This window comes from Amia ocellicauda, chromosome 7, assembly GCF_036373705.1.
Source record: "Amia ocellicauda isolate fAmiCal2 chromosome 7, fAmiCal2.hap1, whole genome shotgun sequence".
In the NCBI taxonomy this organism is placed as follows: domain Eukaryota; kingdom Metazoa; phylum Chordata; class Actinopteri; order Amiiformes; family Amiidae; genus Amia; species Amia ocellicauda.
The window spans coordinates 48,883,752-48,902,975 of NC_089856.1; the positions used below are offsets into that span (position 1 = coordinate 48,883,752).

General features: G+C 46.6%; 1 protein-coding gene across 5 annotated transcripts in view; it reads right to left on the bottom strand.

Annotated features, from left to right (window-relative positions):
• The window catches only part of wnk3 (WNK lysine deficient protein kinase 3), a 56,521-nt gene extending 41,143 nt beyond the window's left edge, over nucleotides 1–15,378 (bottom strand). For 4 of the 5 annotated variants that reach the window (XM_066710131.1, XM_066710129.1, XM_066710130.1 and 1 more), the window contains exons 1-2: nucleotides 15,011–15,378; nucleotides 3,074–4,210 (exon numbers count right to left, since the gene is read on the bottom strand). In XM_066710131.1, the coding sequence (XP_066566228.1) occupies nucleotides 3,074–3,856 (783 nt within the window). In that variant the 5' untranslated portion in view covers nucleotides 3,857–4,210; nucleotides 15,011–15,378. Of the gene's footprint in view, nucleotides 1–3,073; nucleotides 4,211–6,160; nucleotides 6,251–15,010 lie in introns of all 5 variants that reach the window. The other variant, XM_066710128.1, reaches the window with a different exon arrangement.
• Between the last annotated feature and the right edge of the window lie 3,846 nt (nucleotides 15,379–19,224).

Here is a 19,224-nt window from a genome sequence, read left to right on the forward strand (position 1 = left end):
TACTGCCTATGTTTTAAATTCTACACATTTGACAATAAACCCTAGCATCCTGTTTGCCTTTTTTATTGCTTCCCACATTGTTTGGATGGAGAAAGTGAGGAGTCCATGTAGACTCCTACAGTGAGGGAAAAAAGTATTTGATCCCCTGCTGATTTTGTACGTTTGCCCACTGACAAAGAAATGGTCAGTCTATAACTTTAATGGTAGGTGTATTTTAACAGTGAGAGACAGAATAACAACAAAAAAATCCAGAAAAACGCATTTCAAAAAAGTTATAAATTGATTTGCATGTTAATGAGGGAAATAAGTATTTGACCCCTTCGATTTAGTACTTGGTGGCAAAACCCTTGTTGGCAAGACGTTTCTTGTAGTTGGCCACCAGGTTTGCACACATCTCAGGAGGGATTTTGTCCCACTCCTCTTTGCAGATCCTCTCCAAGTCATTAAGGTTTCGAGGCTGACGTTTGGCAACTCGAACCTTCAGCTCCCTCCACAGATTTTCTATGGGATTAAGGTCTGGAGACTGGCTAGGCCACTCCAGGACCTTAATGTGCTTCTTCTTGAGCCACTCCTTTGTTGCCTTGGCTGTGTGTTTTGGGTCATTGTCATGCTGGAATACCCATCCACGACCCATTTTCAATGCCCTGGCTGAGGGAAGGAAGTTCTCACCCAAGATTTGACGGTTAATGGCCCCGTCCATCGTCCCTTTGATGCGGTGCAGTTGTCCTGTCCACTTAGCAGAAAAACACCCACAAAGCATAATGTTTCCACCTCCATGTTTGATGGTGGGGATGGTGTTCTTGGGGTCATTCCTCCTCCTCCAAACACGGCGAGTTGAGTTGATGCCAAAGAGCTCAATTTTGGTCTCATCTGACCACAACACTTTCACCCAGTTCTCCTCTGAATCATTCAGATGTTCATTGGCAAACTTCAGACGGGCCTGTATATGTGCTTTCTTGAGCAGGGGGACCTTGCGGGCGCTGCAGGATTTCAGTCCTTCACGGCGTAGTGTGTTACCAATTGTTTTCTTGGTGACTATGGTCCCAGTTGTCTTGAGATCATTAACAAGATCCTCCCGTGTAGTTCTGGGCGGATTCCTCACCATTCTCATGATCATTGAAACTCCACGAGGTGAGATCTTGCATGGAGCCCCTGACCGAGGGAGACTGACAGTTATTTTGTGTTTCTTCCATTTGCAAATAATCGCACCAACTGTTGTCACCTTCTCACCTTCTCACCAAGCTGCTTGGCGATGGTCTTGTAGCCCATTCCAGCCTTGTGTAGGTCTACAATCTTGTCCCTGACATCCTTGGACAGCTCTTTGGTCTTGGCCATGGTGGAGAGTTTGGAATCTGATTGATTGATTGCTTCTGTGGACAGGTGTCTTTTATACAGGTAACGAGCTGAGATTAGGAGCAGTCCCTTTAAGAGAGTGCGCCTAATCTCAGCTCGTTACCTGTATAAAAGACACCTGGGAGCCAGAAATCTTGCTGATTGATAGGGGATCAAAAACTTATTTCCCTCATTAACATGCAAATCAATGTATAACTTTTTTGAAATGCGTTTTTCTGGATTTTTTTGTTGTTATTCTGTCTCTCACTGTTAAAACACACCTACCATTAAAATTATAGACTGATCATTTCTTTGACAGTGGGCAAACATACAAAATCAGCAGGGGATCAAATACTTTTTTCCCCTCACTGTAGGTCTCTCATGCGTTACTATTCCTCCCATAGTGTAATTATAGTGGACATTTTTGTTACCTGCATGTATTACCTTGCACTCATCCACATTGAATTTCATCTGCCAGGTGTCAGCCCTCAACTAAATATTATCTAAGTCCCTTTGAATAGCCTGTGCTGCCGAGATTGTATCTGCTGAGCCACCTATTTTAGTATCATCTGCAAATTTGACAAGTTTGCTAACTATCCCAGAGTCCAGATCATTAATATAGATAAGAAAAAGCACAGGCCCTAGTACTGATCCCTGTGGAACTCCACTAACAACCTCACTCCAGTTAGAAGTGACTCCTCTAATCGACTCCCTCTGTTTCCTCTACATCACCCAGTTCATAATCCATCTACTTACATTACCCTGAATGCCTACAGCTTCCAGTTTGAGGATCAGTCTTTGGTGTGGAACCTTATCAAAAGCATATTGAAAATGTAAGTATATCATATCATATGCTTTCACCTGATCTACAGCTGCAGTTGCATGTTCAAAAAACTCAAATAAATTAGTAAGACATGATCTGCCTCGTCTAAACCCATGTTGACTATCTCCAAGAATATGGTTTTCATTAAGATGCTCCTCTATTTTCTGTCTAATCATTTTTTCCAACATTTTACAGGTGATGCAGGTGAGACTGATTGGTCTGTAATTTCCTGGCTCAGTTTTGTCCTCTTTCTTGTGGATTGGTATGACATTTGCTGTCTTCCAGTCAGTTGGCTCATCCCCTGTTCTAAGTGTCATTTGGAATATTTGAGTTAGTGGCCTATAAATAATTTCCCTCATTTCTTTAAGTACTGTTGGAAATATCCCATCTAGCCCAGGTGATCTGATTGTTTTTAATTCTGCTAGTCCCTTTAGTACCTCCTCCTCATTTATCCTGATCTCTCTTAGGGTTTGACTGGACTGATTGTTAACCTGTGGAATGTTAGCTGTCTTTTCTTTTGTCAAAAATAAATACTCATTTAGAACATTTGCCACATCTTCATTTTCCAAGATACTTCCATTTTTGCCCTTTATCTGTTTCACTTCCTCCTTTATTGACCTCTTGCTGTTGTAGTATTGAAAAAAGCTCTTTGCATTAGTTTTAGCTCCAAGAGCTGTTTCTTTCTATTTCCCTTTTTGCTTTACTAATCTGTTTCTTAAAGTCTCTTTGCAGCTCAACATATTCTTTATATTTAGTTTCAACTCCATTCCATGCGCAAAACAACATTTTCTTGATATCTTTTTGCATACTTCTATTAAACCATTTTGGCCAATGTTTTTTGGTCCTCAATTTGCTACGTTTTGGTACACTGAGAGAGCAATCAACCCCCTTCCCTTCCCCCCAGGCCCCGGCCCTCACCTGCAGCTCACACCAGGCCACCTCCACCAGGGTCACCGTGTCTAGGCCCTTGTAGACGGTCTTGAAGGCGCCCCGGCCCAGCTCGATGTCAAACTTCAGGAAGCGGTCCCCGGGGGACCTGGCCACGGCTTTCATCTCTGCCTCCTCCTCCTGCTCCCTCTCCGAGCGGCCCCGAGCGGGCGGGGGCGTGGAGGTGGGGGCCGGCAGAGCCTCCTTGGCCGTGCTGGAGCTCAGGGAGGCGGGGGCTGGGCTGGCGGTGGCAGAGGTAGGGACGGGGGCGGCAGTGGAGGGCGGGGGGGAGGCACTGCCGCTGGGGGGCAGGTGGGTGTCTGGGCGGGGCGGGGACATTGAGAAGACACTGTCCGAGGCAGGGCTGTGTGCTGCATCGCCGTTCGCCCCTTCGCTTCCACTCCCCCCGTCTCGCCCCACCAGCTCCCCATCCTCGTCCTCTTCGCAGATCTCCACGCTCTTCCGGATGAACCGCTTGTTCTCCCGCCTGCCTCCTCCTCCGCCGGCGCTGGGGGTGACGGGGGGGCAGAGCGGGGTGCTGGCGGAGGTGGGGCGGGGGGAGGAGGAGGAGGAGGAGGAGGAGGCTGCCTTCCTCACCCCTCCACTCTCCATTCCTTGCTTGTCCGAGGTGGTGCCGGGAAGGCCTGAAGCACTGCTGGTCTCTCTCTCCCTCTCTCTCTCCGCCACCCTCCCTCCTCTCTCGGCCCCACTCACTCCATCAGTCTTCTCTGAGGCCTCCTCTGTTCCTGTGGACTCGCCAGGGTCTGTCGCCATGGATATGGACGACGCCCCGCGTCAGCTCCGTCCCACCTCTTCCCCCTCCTCCTCCTCCTCCGTTCCTCTCGCCGTCTCTCTCTCCGTCCTGCCTCCCTCTGACCCCCCAGACAGGTGCGAAAATAGAAGAGAAGACACGTCTCTCCTCCTTCCTTCCTTCCCTCTCTCTCGGACACCCCCAGGGAAGGACAGTGTACTGAGCAGAGGGCGGGTGGGGCAGAGGGGTGTGACCGAGGGGATATAAGGGGAATAATCAGTACACTATATACATGTATATGTACACATGGGGAAGGGGCAGGCGGGGCTCAGTTAGTGCTGTTCTTCCCCTCAGGAGAAATGTCCTTCAAGTAAATCCTGCAATGAGAAGAAGAGACAAGAGGAAATGTATTAGATCAGTTACACCACAGTCCATGACTCTGCAGCAGTCCAGTCCAGTCCGTGACTCTGCAGCAGCAGTGCAGTTCCCCACATGGCATTGCTGTATGTTACTGTACAATGCGATGCTATTAAGGAGTAATTAGACGCTAATTATCTGTGACTCTTCTCTCGGTAGGCCATGAGGAATTCCTGCTCTCCATGGAAGCAGAAGCTAAACACCTTGCACCTCCAGGCACCCAGCCCTGTTTGAGCACCCAACGCCCCTCCCGAGTCCCGTCTCCACTCTCCACATGGGAATAGAATAAAATGACTAAATATATATATATTTTGCACAGTACTATTATATATATATATATATATATATATATATATATATATATATATATATATATATATATATATATTAGTACTGTGCAAAAGTTTTAGGCAGGTGTTAAAAAATGCTGTAAAGTAAGAATGCTTTCAAAAATAGACGTTAATAGATTATATTTATCGATTAACAAAATGCAAAGTGAGTGAACAGAAGAAAATCTACATTAAATCAATATTTGTGGTGACCACTCTTTGCCTTCAAAACAGGATCAATTCTTCTAGGTACACTTACACAAAGTCAGAGATTTTGAAGGCATATAGTCAGGTGTATGACTAAACAATTATACCAAACAGGTGCTAATGATCATCAATTCAATATGTAGGTTGAAACACAATCATTAACTGAAACAGAAACAGCTGTGTAGGAGGAATAAAACTGGGTGAGGAACAGCCAAACTCAGCTAACAAGGTGAGGCTGCTGCAGACAGTTTACCGTCAAAAGTCATACACCATGGCAAGACTGAGCACAGCAACAAAACACAAGGTAGTTCTACTGCATTAGCAATGTCTCTCCCAGGCAGTCATTTCAAGGCAGACAGGGGTTTCCAGATGTGCTGTCCAAGCTCTTTTGAAGAAGCACAAAGAAACAGGCAACGTTGAGGACCGTAGATGCAGTGGTCGGCCAAGGAAACTTACTGCAGCAGATGAAAGACACATCATGCTTACTTCCCTTCGCAATCTGAATATGTCCAGCCATCAGCCCAGTGCCATCAGCTCAGAATTGGCAGAAAACTGTGAGTTTTAGTGTCTGCAGGCAACAGTGAAGCATGGTGGAGGTTCCTTGCACGTTTGGGGCTGCAAATGGAGTTGGGGATTTGTTCAGAATGAATGGTCTCCTCAATGCTACAGGCAGATAATTATCCATCATGCAATACCATCAGGGAGGCATCTGATTGGTCCCAAATTTATTCTGCAGCATGACAACGACCCCAAACATACAGCGACAGTCATTAAGAACTATCTTCAGTGTAAAGGAGAACAAGGAGACCTGGAAGTGATGGTATGGCCTCTATAGAGCCCTGATCTCAACATCAAGTCTGTCTGGGATTACATGGAGAGAGAAGCTACTGAGGCTGCCTAAATCAACAGAAGAACTGTGGTTAGTACTCCAAGATGTTTGGGCCAACCTACCTGCCGAGTTCCTTCACAAACTGTGTTCAAGTTTACCTAGAAAAATTGATGCTGTTTTGAAGGCAAAGGGTGGTCACACCAAATATTGATTTGATGTAGATTTTTCTTCTGTTCACTCAATTTGCATTTAATTTATAAATATAATCTATTAACATGTCTATTTTTGAAAGCATTCTTACTTTACCACATTTTTTCACACCTGCCTAAAACTTTTGCACAGTACTATATGTATGTATATATATATATATATATATATATATATATATATATATATATATATATATATATATATATATATATATATACATACATACATACATACATATATATATATATATACATACATACATACATACATACATATATACACACACACACACACACACAACATATAAATATATTAGTATATTACGCCAGGCTGACTTTTGGGTCACTTCCTGTTGCTAGGGGAAAACCTGCTCCCGTATCTCAGAAGCTCACTTTAGACCGAGCTGCAGGCCTGTTGGACCTGTTCTGAGTGTGAAAGGGAGAGAGAGAGAGAGAGAGAGAGAGGAAAATCACTCTGTCACACCAGCACAGTTTCATTGATGTTTGTGTTGTATGTATTTTGTACTGATATAAAGCTTTAAAGCTGAATGGTTTCCTCTCTGCCAGCAGGGTGGGAAGCAGGCAGCATTCCCCACAGGTTATTGACTCGGCATGTGGACTGACAACTCCCTCCCTCCCTCATTCTAATTCCAGGTACACAGGTGTCTCTGCAGCAGATGCAGGCACAGCAAAGAAGAGAGAAAAATGTTATGATAAACAGAAAGTAAAAAAAGACAAAGGTCAACAGAATACACACACACAGATGCTACAACTACACCACTACTCCACATTGCTACCTTTGTCTCTCGCCAGCTGCCCCACAGGTATGCACAGTGCCGAGGCTCTGACAGGGCAGCAGCCCACTGACATACCTGGGATCTGTGTCAGCTTTTAATAATAAAGAGGAGAACTAAGGACATGTCTGAGTAGTCATTGATATCAGTGAGAAAGTCCTTGGGGGCAGTCCAATCCAGCCATAGTTCACTCTGACAGTTATAATCAGGTATTGAGGCTGTGGAGGACTGAACTAGACAATCAGGATGTCTTCCATGCTCATCTGCTCTGGGGGATTCTGATCAATAGGCCATTGGTATCGAGGGCAGAAAGCACCAGAGCAGGGATGCAAATATGAGCACAGCAGAGGAACAGCCTTCGGACTGTTTCGATTGCTGAAGATGCAAATTTACCCAAAGAGCAGTAAGACTTCAAATAGCTGCCGTGGTAGGCCTATCATTATTATTATTACTATTGTTATTTAAAAAAAAGGCCTCTGTTACCGATGCCACTGTAGCGACCAGCAGTGTAAAACACAGTTGGGTGAGTTCCCTCACTGGGGGCTCAGGGAGCAGCAGTGTAAAACACAGTGGGGACACCTTTATTATTCATGGCTAAAGGGGTTCTCCCACTCAACACTGAGGGCCCAGGCTTACCACACAGTGTAAAAACACAAACACACAACACCTCATAATAATAAAAATAAGCACTTGTATACAGTACAGTACCTTTTAACTCTCAGTCAAAATGAAAGCAAAACATTATGCATTTCACTTTACTCGGATCAGCACTTTGTCACTGAGAGACAGTGTGGGTTGGCCAGGCTGTGGTCAGTACGGGCCCCAGTGATCAGGTGCCAGGCTTAGAGCTGTGCAGGCCACCCCTGATCACCAGTGTGTGCTGCTGTGAGTGTCACCCAGCCTGCACCACAGCTCTGAGACCTGACGGTTCAAACCTGAACAACAGGAAGTGAGCGAGAGAGTGTAGATAGAGGGGGGGTGAGAGAAAGAGGCTTGGGAGAGAGTCTGGGTAAGCAAGTGTCAGAGGGGCTAGAGAGAAAGACACAGACAAAGAAAGTGACAGAGAAGACAGAGAGAAAGACAGAGAGAAAGCAGACAGATCTTGACATTCAAGTTTGCTTACATTCCTTGAAGAGGTACCCCTTGCCTGGTCTCAGCACAGGGACACACACTCCTCTTAGACACGTGGCACAGAGGAAACTATATGCCTGGCTGCTCCTGTCTGTCTGTCTGTACTGTTTATTGTGGGCGATGTTTGATCTCTGGTGCTGTATTTACTGTGCTGTTGATATTAGATATCCATGATAAATTGATCGATAAAGATTATTTTAAAACCTCAATCTAGCTACCTACCGGCCTATATAGCCACCTACCTATCCTACACAGCAAATACAAAAACCGTGCTCAACAAGTTTAAAGAACAAAGCTAAACTAAACAAAACAACAAAAACATGCCTTTAAAGGAACGATCAGAAACACCACGGGGACCAAACAACAAAAAGGTCAACCAGTAACAGGAAGCTGAAGAATCTCAACAAACTGATAAGGACAAAACTATGCAGCTGGCACATCACAGAGAAAGAGAGAGAGAGAGAGAGGGAGTGCTACAGAGCCAAACTGCTAAAGAGGGCGAACAGCCGAGCAGATTTATTCTAACAGATGTTTCTTCCAGAGGAGTCCCACAGCAGCAGCAGCAGCAGTGGAATTGACCTACACCCTCCTTTATCCAGGTCAATCGAAAACAATCCCTCACATTGCCTTTCACTCGCAGACACTCGCACCCGAGTCCCGTACTGTGAGCACAACTCACCAGAAGCACCTGTCTCATCAGCACTCAGGCCACCCCCGACAACACCACAAGCCCCGGCACCAGACATCACAGGCTCAGAAAACCCTACAGCTAAGCATCCACACAGAGACAATCCACTACATCCCCAGACTGAGCGGACACCGGAAACTGCTAGCAATCCAACAATACATACATATACAAGAATTACTGGACTTTGTGTTAACAGTTAGCCTAATAAACAGGACATGCTGCCTCTCAGATTGCTGTGTTCAAGGCTGTGGCCCTATGCTCTGTGCTGAGTTCATGGCTGTGGTCCTGTGCTATGTGCTGTGCTTTGGTGTTGGTGCTGTGTGGAGTTTGTGTGATTTGATGTTGGCATGGTTTAGGGTTTTCCCTACATTGCCATTTCCTTCTCCTGTTCAGTTATATCCAGTAACTGCTGAGACTTGGAGGACCAGAAACAGCGATCGAAGACAGAGAGAGAGACAGAGAGAGAGAAGCTAAACATGGTCTTATAGGGTAAGAAGAAGAACGAGAAGCAGATAAAGAGAGAGAGGAGGAGAGTGAGAGGAACTGGGAACAGCCACCTCGTGATGTGTTTGTAAACAGTTGTGAAAGCCCAGAGCCCAGACGCAGCCAGGTTAATGCACTGGAAAACTCAGAGGAGCTTGCAGGCCCCGTGCAGCAGCAGTTTAAATATAGCCTGGACTAATGGAGGAGCAGCCATACAGACAGACAGACAGGCAGAAGGGACACCATGCGTATATGTGAAAACTGTTACTGTAAAGTAGTGTACAGTAGTTTAGTACAGCGCAGAGCAGTACAGTCTTGAGGTTTCACATTACAAAGGGTCATCAGCACTTTGTGTCTTCTTTATAAGGAGACGCAGAGAATGCAGGTTCACTTAATGGATCTCCTCCAAGCTCTGTGGTCTGAATTAAACATGAAGAAGTGCCCCCGTACAGGGTCACCACTTCCTTACAGCTCATCCCTGAAGATGGAACCACTGTGCTGTGTGCGTTTCATCCTTCATCCACAACCCAAAACAAGCCCAGCCCAGCCCAGCCTAGCACCAGCCCAGCACCATGTCGAGTTTGGAGGCAGGAATTCAGACACAGCCACCCAATTAATTCCAGCGAGGCCTACTCCCCACACTCCCCCAGCGCAGACTGCTCTTCGCTGCCCCCCGGCCAGCCCCATTGTCTGTCTCTGCGGCCTCTATAGAACCTGTGTTAGCGCAGGGGATTAATCAGTGCATGCCCGCTTAGCTGGGAATAATGGGGTCCTGGCGAATGCGTTCAGTGGTGTGCTGGGGGGGCTTGGCCATCAGAAAGTCTGTGAGAACAATGCAGGAGCCGCTGTTTGCCACTGCCATAGCTGGAGCCGCTGTCGCTGCTGCAAACGAGTCTTTGTGTCAGAAAGTGGAGGGGGGGTTGGGTTGGGAGGGGCGCCACTGGACTAGATTCAACCGACACCAATTTAAAAAACCCTGAGCGGAGCAGAGAGGAGAGGAGAGAACGTCTTCAGACTGAGGGCTTCGGGTCGGGAATAGGACAAAGACTCCATAGAGGGGAGAGAAGCAGGAAACAGCAGGCCAAAAAACAGAGAAAAATATCTACATCCACATCCACAGACACACACGAACACAGAGACACCTGCGCACACCCACTGACAGACACAGACATGCACACATACCTACAGAGGCACACCTGCACACACCCACAGACAGACACAGACATGCACACATACAGGCACTGATGCACACACACAAGCAGACAAGGGAGCACAGACAAACAGCCATACAAGTGCTGTGCAAACACCCTCCCTGACGCTCTGGCTCTCACTGCCCTGCTGTCGTGTTCGTTCATACTGTGCGAGTTTGTCGTCTTTGTGTCAGAGCCGCAGTGAAACGAGACACCGGAGACACCACACAGCTCCTCACACCTGTTCCTGCTGGGCCAGGGGGGGGGCACTTCTGCTTTTCAATCCACCTGGACCTCCTCATCAATAAATGCAGACACTTGGGGACAGCTTCGTCCGTACACAGGGCCTCACGCCAGTAACACACACACACACACACAACACACCAGCACCTGCCGAGAGGCAAGGCGGAGAAGAGTTGAAAAAAGGGTCACACACAAAAAAGGGAAAACAAATCCACTTTACATTAAAAAAACATAATAAAAAGGGACATTTATTTTTAAGGCAAAATTCTGAAACAGACAAACAATCCAAGACAAGACTCTACAGAGCGCAATAGGGAGAGGCCTCCAGTCAAGGGGTGCGACAGGTGAGAGACCCAGTCAGACAGACAGGAGCCACAGCGAGACTAGGGCCTAGACCAGACCTTAACTGTGCCCTGCTGCAACACACATGAACCCTATCACAGTTTTGACACACGGGAACCCTGTCAGTTTTAGTGATATCGATCAGCAGCAGAGAGTGGCTTCTGCCAGGCAATGCAGATGCGAGAGGACGAGGGCCTGTATTTCCCCCGGTTTAAGCCTGGACGGACAGAAGCGCAGCCGCAGCATGCGAGACACAGCAGGGCGATCGACCCGGCACCTCCGCAAGACGCTACTCAACCTCCAACTCCACTGGGACCTTCCCCTGGAGCTGCTAGTTCCAGGCCTGAGACTCGGAGGGACGGCGGCGGCTGGGCAGAGAGGCCGCGTGCATGTATCCAGTGCCAGGTTATTCTGATTATGAGGCACTCAAGTGAGAAATATATGCTTCACATCAGGTAGACACAGGCTCAAGCACCAGTAACTAACACCCGAGGACCTGAGAAAGAGTTCCTCTCTCCTCTCCTCCACCCCTGCCCCTGTTCTCCTCTCCTCTCTCTAGGTGATAAGTGTGTCTGGTTTGCTGCACCAGTTATATGTTGTGGTGTTGTGATCTATGTATTGTATCCTATTGCATTGTACTGTATTGTATTTTATTGTACTGTATTATCTTGTATTGTATTGCATTTTACTGTCATGTATTATATAGTACTGTATTGTACAGTAATGTTCTGTATTGTGTTTCTATCGGTTTTTGCTCTTCTGAATGATGTCTTTGCACTGTGACTGTGCCTGGGATATCGGATGACAGCATTGACAGTACTGAAGCCACTTTAAGACGCACTGATGTGGAGACAGCTGTCAAATGCCAAACGTGTCAATAAACTGGAGCAGCCAGGTCAGGAGGGGTTGGCATTGCATCAGTCTAGGGCTTGGGCCTTGCCTGCCTGCCTGCCCTGTCTTTGTTTTCAATCCCATATGAGGGAAGGTTAAGTGAGGGGTGCAGGTGAAGGCAGGCTTGATCTTGAGGTCGCATTCAGGTGGTTTTCACTTTCTTGTGTTTACTTCTATAGATTCTGCATTAAAATGAAAGTGAGTAGTCACAGCAGCGCGTCAGATCAGACCAGGTTGGGGTTCGAGTGTTAGATTTTATTACATTAAATTGCATTGTGTCTGTGTTGTTGGTTAGCTGTATGGTGAGTGAGGGTAAGTGTGTGTTTAGGAGGCTGAGCTGAGCGCAGCCCGTGTCCTCCAGCTCTCCCCTGACTGTCTCGTCTCAGATTCTTGTTTCCAGACACTGTACTCTTGGCATGCTTGACCTAGTTTGAAGAAAGTGTTGTTCTCCAAGCTCTACAGTGGGCCTCTGTACACACACACAATCCTATCCCCACTCCCCTGAATTTTCACTGTGTGGTACAGAGTCACGCAGAGGGGATCAGTATGAAACTCAGGCTCCATGTTGAAATTATTCTCCACACTCCCAAAAAATGACATATTGGGCACAAGCTGCAGAAGAAGAGGAGGAGAGGAGGAGGAGGCTGCGTCTCGCCCAGCCCCTGTGGGTGAATCTCTGCGCGGGTCCGCCGGGCCAGGAGAGGAGGAGGAGAGGACAGCACACGTTACAGAGCCTGGGCCTCTATTTAGAGACAGACGAATACTACCAAATCACTCAGCAGTAACTAAACAGAGCATTTCAGTGATTACGGGGTTAACTACAGACTCTACGACTGGAATGGACTGCTGCAGAGTCACAGACTGGACTGGACTGTAGATTGTGTTGAAAGAGCTCTTAGTTCTCCTGCAAGACTTTTTTTTAACAATGAATGCAGTTTAAAGTTTAGCTTTTTTCAGTTGTGCAGAAGAATACGTGCGCATCATGTGTCCTCCAAGCTTGTGTGGTAGAAATACAGCCCCTGAAATGAATCTCCATCAATATGCCTTTACAGCAGGAGCCCTGTGCGGCATAAGGAGGCGCACTGCGCTGTGGGGGCCCGTTGTCAGAGACTGGACAGGTGTTGAATGCACACTCGGTAACGCCGCACTAGCCTGGGTTCATTGCACAAGCACACCTCACTGTGGAGGCATGTTGCCTGTGTGAGGAGACCCCGCTTGGCACAGGGACACCGAACCCCTCAATATTTCACTGGGTTTCCACAGCTGAAAAATTGAATGGATGAGTAATCAGAGCAGCCCACATCGGCTGGTGCGCTGGCCAGTCAGAGGTCTGCAGCAATGCACTTGGGTTGGAATACTTATTTATTTTTACTTTTATATACATCACCTACGAATAAAGCTTTGTAAATTTGACGTTGCTTTGTAAGAACGATCTTGGGGGCCTCGATATCATGTGTGTATGTGTATGTGTATGCGAGTGTTTAGGGGTGTGTGTGTGTGTGTGTGTGTATATATGTGTGTGTGTGTGTGTGTCGAGGTGTGTTTGCAGGCCCGTTGAGAGGCAGGCAGCAGCCAACACAGACCCGCCGTGCACAGCTCACGGGTATTTGAGAATCTGGATCTGACCCGTTCAGTAACACGGCATTGTAAACAATCCGCACAAACAGAGCACATGGATTATCACGTCATTTTCAAAAGCAACTATGCCACTAACGCACAAGATCTAGAATCCAGAGACATAGACATGCAATATCCCTGCACTTTCAGCCTGTGAGCTCTAACACACACAATACAGACACACTGTCCCCCGTACCTCTGCCAAGACAGACACTACTGCTTTACATGAAATGTAGAAGAATCAAAATGAGTAATACTTTCCATCAATTACTTTTATCTGTCCAGTTCTCAGCACCACAGTGCCAGTACACACCGTGCCTGTAATCAGTTGCATAAATGTTAAATACTGCTGTGACATTTCACCAAGAAGGCCTCTTATCACTAAACATTAATATTGTGTAACATGTTGAGTTATGTGGCTTTACAAAGGCTTTAAAGTATGCCGTGCCTAGTGTCATATGACTGGGGCTTGGACATATGCCAAATAATACACATATTTATATATATATATATAAACGAATACATTTCTCTAACCACAAGCACATACAGATATCCACACAGGGAGAATGGGCAGGTAGCGAGAGAGGCTAGACAGAGATTAACCGGAGACTATTTACTGTTTAAAAAATGCCATCTACAAAACAAGGTGGATCTGTCAAACTGCCAATGATATAGATACCCGATTACAACAAAAAACAGTGTGGAGTACTTCCAGGTGAAACAACTGAATTCACCTTTAAAAAAACATGTTTGGTTAAGCAACCTGTCTGTCTGTCTCTTTGGTACAAACACATGATACAAAAGGCTCGCCCTGCCTCTTTCCCCCAGCAATTTAGATCCAGAAAATCTGTTGAATTCTAATTCCATATGTAATCAGTCTTGCTACTGATTAATTAAGGGCAAACACTCATACGACACATATATACATACAGCAGATTCATCCCACATGTAGGGACTGAAACTACACACTCACAGTATACACACACATTCACACTCTAACAGTAGTACACACACAGTACACACATGCACTCAAACATTAACAGTGCACACACACACTCATACTAATAGTACATACATACAGTATACACATACTAACAGTGCACACGGTACACACATGCAGTACGAACACTCTCACACACTAACAGTGCACACACACTTGTATGATTCACAGTAATCTGTCATATTTGTGGAGATAAATCTCTAATCACGCAAGCGCTGAAACTATTTGGACAGCGAGAACAATACAGCTCGGCGCTGCGCAGTCTCTGCCCGTCTCCCAGCTGCCCTCAGCCGCGCCGCAGCTCTGTCTGCTCGGGGGCCGGCGGTCCTGTGCTGCGCCGGCCCCCCACGACACACATGTGTAATGATGATGATGATGATGATGATGATAATAATAATAATAATATACTAACACCACCGCAGTGCTCATTTCCGACCCATTTACTAACACACTGGCTATGCAACGGACAAAGCCCGCCGATGTACACAGATGCAACTGCCAGAGGGATTCATATGCTTTATTATCGGTCTGATTGTGTTTGAATGATAATGTTAACACCCCCACACACACCCCACACACACTACACACACCAGCCCCGCTGCGCACACAGGACATGCATGAGACACGTCACGATGCCCGCCCGGCCGCCGTCGCACGCAGGGATGTATGTATCTGTACACACGCACACACAGCTCATACATGTCTCCACGCACACGTATGACACGGTGTAAAATGTGCTCAATGCGCACACGCAGCCCGGCCGCTCTCCCACTCTCACACCGGGTCTGAGCCCCTTCGCCCCGGTACCTGGGAGCCGCATGCCGCCGTCCGTCGGTGTGTTTACTTCCTGGGCGCCCCCCAGCTCCACCGTGCGCCCCGGCGGGCCATCGCTGTCCCCTGCGGGGCTGATCCTCAGAGAGCGGGTCGGTGTCAATGCCAGCCCGGCTCCGGCGTCCGTCCGTCCCGCAGCCGCATCCCCCGCCGCTACATCCCCGAGCCCGGCGTTTCCGCACTGCTGTGTGTGCTGATGCAATATGGACTGGTATCGGTACTGATGTGTGTATATTTGTGTATATTTGTGTGTATTTGTGTGTATTTGTGTGTATTTTTGTGTATTTCTGTGTATCCGCGCCGACGCGAGCGGCGCCTCGAGCCCGTCTCTCTCTGCGCGTGCACAGGAGCCAAGCGCGCGCCCGCCCTGCTGCTGCTAGGAGACGTCGTGATTGCGGACGGGGGCGCGCACGTCACGTCACGCCCCGCCCCCTTCCAACTCAACCATTCAGTTCAATGTGCTTTAATGACATGACAACAGTGCGCCGGGGAAACTGAACACACACACATATACACCGATCAGCCATAACATTATGACCTGACAGGTGAAGTGAATGACACTGATAATCTCGTTATCATGGCACCTGTCAGTGGGTGGGATATATTAGGCAGCAAGTGAACATTTTGTCCTCAAAGCTGATGTGTTAGAAGCAGGAAAAATGGGCAGCGTAAGGATCTGAGCGACTTTGACAAGGACCAAATTGTGATGCTAGACGACTGGGTCAGAGCATCTCCAGAACTGCAGCTCTTGTGGGGTGTTCCCGGTCTGCAGTGGTCAGTACCTATCAAAAGTGTCCAAGGAAGGAAAAGCGGTGAACCGGCGACAGGGTCATGGGCGGCCAAGGCTCATTGATGCACGTGGGGAGCGAAGGCTGGCCCGTGTGGTCCGATCCAACAGACGAGCTACTGTAGCTCAAATTGCTGAAAAAGTTAATGCTGGTTCTGATAGAAAGGTGTCAGAACACACAGTGCATCGCAGTTTGTTGCGTATGTGGCTGCGTAGCCGCAGACCAGTCAGGGTGCCCATGCTGACCCCTGTCCACTGCCGAAAGCGCCTACAATGGGCACGTGAGCATCAGAACTGGACCACGGAGCAATGGAAGAAGGTGGCCTGGTCTGATGAATCACGAGTTCAAGGTGTTGACTTGGCCTCCAAATTCCCCAGATCTCAATCCAATCAACGGGTCAGGGTTGTTTTGGCAGCAAAAGGGGGACCTACACAATATTAGGCAGGTGGTCATAATGTTATGGCTGATCGGTGTATATATATACCTCACACACACACACACACACATGAACAGAAGAGGACCCTCTCTCCAGCAGGCTTGGTGTCCAATGTCCACACTGTCCCTCAGGCTGGACAGCCGCTGTGTCCCTCTCCAGTTTTTCATGGTGTGATGGAATGATAGAACTGAGTCTTGTTTGGGAATACTGTCCACAGGTCAGAAGACACTGCGCCTCTGTCTCTCTCTCAACTCCCTCCTCTCTCACTGGATCTTCACAGTCATGCCGACTATACATTACCTGCTTCTGTTTGTCATTATTGAAAGACATTACACAATGTTGTTGTTCTTACTTTATTTGTCATTGTCTGTTAAAAATTGTCTGTCCATCATTGTCAGCTCTGAGCATCAGAGTGAGTCCAGCTCAACATCAATAACCTACAGTTACTCTTCAGTCTAACTGTGTACACAGAAGTATGAACTCATATATACATATCTATATTTGTAAGTCGCCCTATAATATTAATAATATATACGCATAATACAGGAAGCTAAATAAAAGTAATTGATCTAAAGTTATAGGTGAGGAGTTGGCTGCATTGCTGAAACAGGGACTCCACTGCGCATGCGCGTTCTGCACACTGCACCAACTGGGCACGATGTCGCCTCTTATTTTTATTATTATTATTATTATTACTATTATATATATATAACTCATAATACAGCAAAACCACACAGCAGCGACCGTGCACTGGCATCAAATGTGTGTCCCTTCCTCACATAGTTGGTGCATATATAGGCCATATAGTTTGGCCACCAATGAAACAGTATAATCATTCCCTGTGCAATGGCGCCGCTGTGTGTGAGAATCGCGCAGTTTCGTGCCATTAGGAGACTCTATAGCCACTTTATTCTTTGTACATAGCACATTCATTGTACTAACGCCCAGACACAAATAGGTTACTTTGGACAATTCCGTGTTTATGTCTTGGTGTTATGAAAATAAGAACATAAGAAACTGTCCAGTCGAGAGGAGCCCATTCGCCCCATCGTGCTCGTTTGGTGTCCATTAATAACTCAGTGATCAAGGATCCTATCCTGTCTGTTTTTGAATGTTCCCAAATTGTCTCTTCAGCCACATCGCTGGGGAATTTGTTCAGATTGTGACGCCTCTCTGTGTGAAGAAGCGTCTCCTGTTTTCTGTCTTGAATGCCTTGAAGCCCAATTTCCATTTGTGTCCCGGGTGCGTGTGTCCCTGCTGATCTGGAAAAGCTCCTCTGGTTTGATGTGGTCGATGCCCTTCATGATTTTGAAGACTTGGATCAAGTCCCCACGTAGTCTCCTCTGTTCCAGGGTGAAAAGGTTCAGGTCCTCAGTCTCTCAGTAGGACATTCCCTTCAGACCTGGAATAAGTCTGGTTGCTCTCCTCTGAACTGCCTCTAGAGCAGCGATATCTTTCTTGAAGTGTGGAGCCCAGAACTGTCCACAGTATCCAGATGAGCTCTAACTAGTGCATTGTACAGTCTGAACATCACTGCCCTTGTTCTCAATTCTACACTTTTGACAATATACCCTAGCATTGTGTTTGCCTTTTTTATTGCTTCCCCACATTGTTTGGATGGAGAAAGTGAGGAGTCCACGTAGACTCCTAGGTCTTTCTCATGCGTTACGTCATCTAGTTCTATTCCTCCCATAGTGTCATTATAGTGGACATTTTTGTTACCTGCATGTATTACCTTGCACTTTTCCACATTGAATTTCATTTGCCAGGTGTCGGCCCACAACTGAATATTATCCAAGTCCCTTTGAATAGCCTGTGCTGCCGAGATTGTATCTGCTGAGCCACCTATTTTAGTATCATCTGCAAATTGGACAAGTTTGCTAACTATCCCAGAGTCCAGATCATTAATATAGATTAGAAAAAGCACAGGCCCTAGTACTGATCCCTGTGGAACTCCACTAACAACCTCACTCCAGTTAGAAGCGACTCCTCTAATCGACACCCTCTGTTTCCTAGACATCAACCAGTTCATAATCCATCTACTTACATTACCCTGAATGCCTACAGCAGGGCTGGGGAACCTTTTTCCTATCAAGAGCCATTCGAGTGTTCACAAATGTATTCACAGGCCGCAACCTTAATTAATACACCTACATCAAAACATTAATACAGATTAAACTTACATTCTAATACAAGAACAAAAATCACTTTTTTCTAAACGCGCACACTGCAGTCAAAACAAATAACTATATAGCCTACAATAAGCAAAACGCTCAAAAACGTCATACAATAAGAGAATGAAACAAGTGTAAACGTAAATATTGGAATAATGCTCAAAGGCAATATTTTATAGTTATATTGCATTTATCAAAACATAACTGTACACTAAAAGCTACAGTGAATAAAATCAGTGTATTTCAATAAACGATTTACTATATATTTAGTCTGCATACCTGACAGCTGATACAGTCACACAGGACACGTTTCTGCACTTTCCCTGCAGGAGCTCATCCCTCACACTGCATTTTGACAGCCTCTCCAGGTAACACTTTTACTCCACGAATATATAGCATCGCAATAAATGTTCCTCCACTGATAATGTCGGTGAATCATTATTTTGGTGGATGTGCTGCGCTATTGCTCTCTGTACTGCAGTAGCATCGCGTATTGATCAGTGGAGTAAAAGCACTCGGTGCCATTTGGACCTGGCGTTTCACTCGCAGTGTTTTCACAGCACTGGAACCAAACCACAAATGATCTGTCATTGCCCGTATCACTGATCCCCTGAATCAGTCATGTTCATATACACGGCATTTCCAAAATGAGCTCTCTTCAATCTCCATTTCCAATCCATGTTTATTTGCAGGTAATCACTGTATCCACTCAATCAGTTGTAAGAAAACACCTGTAATGCTGTACAATGCGTGTGTTTTTCAAGCACATGAAAGACTGTAGACAGGTAGAGA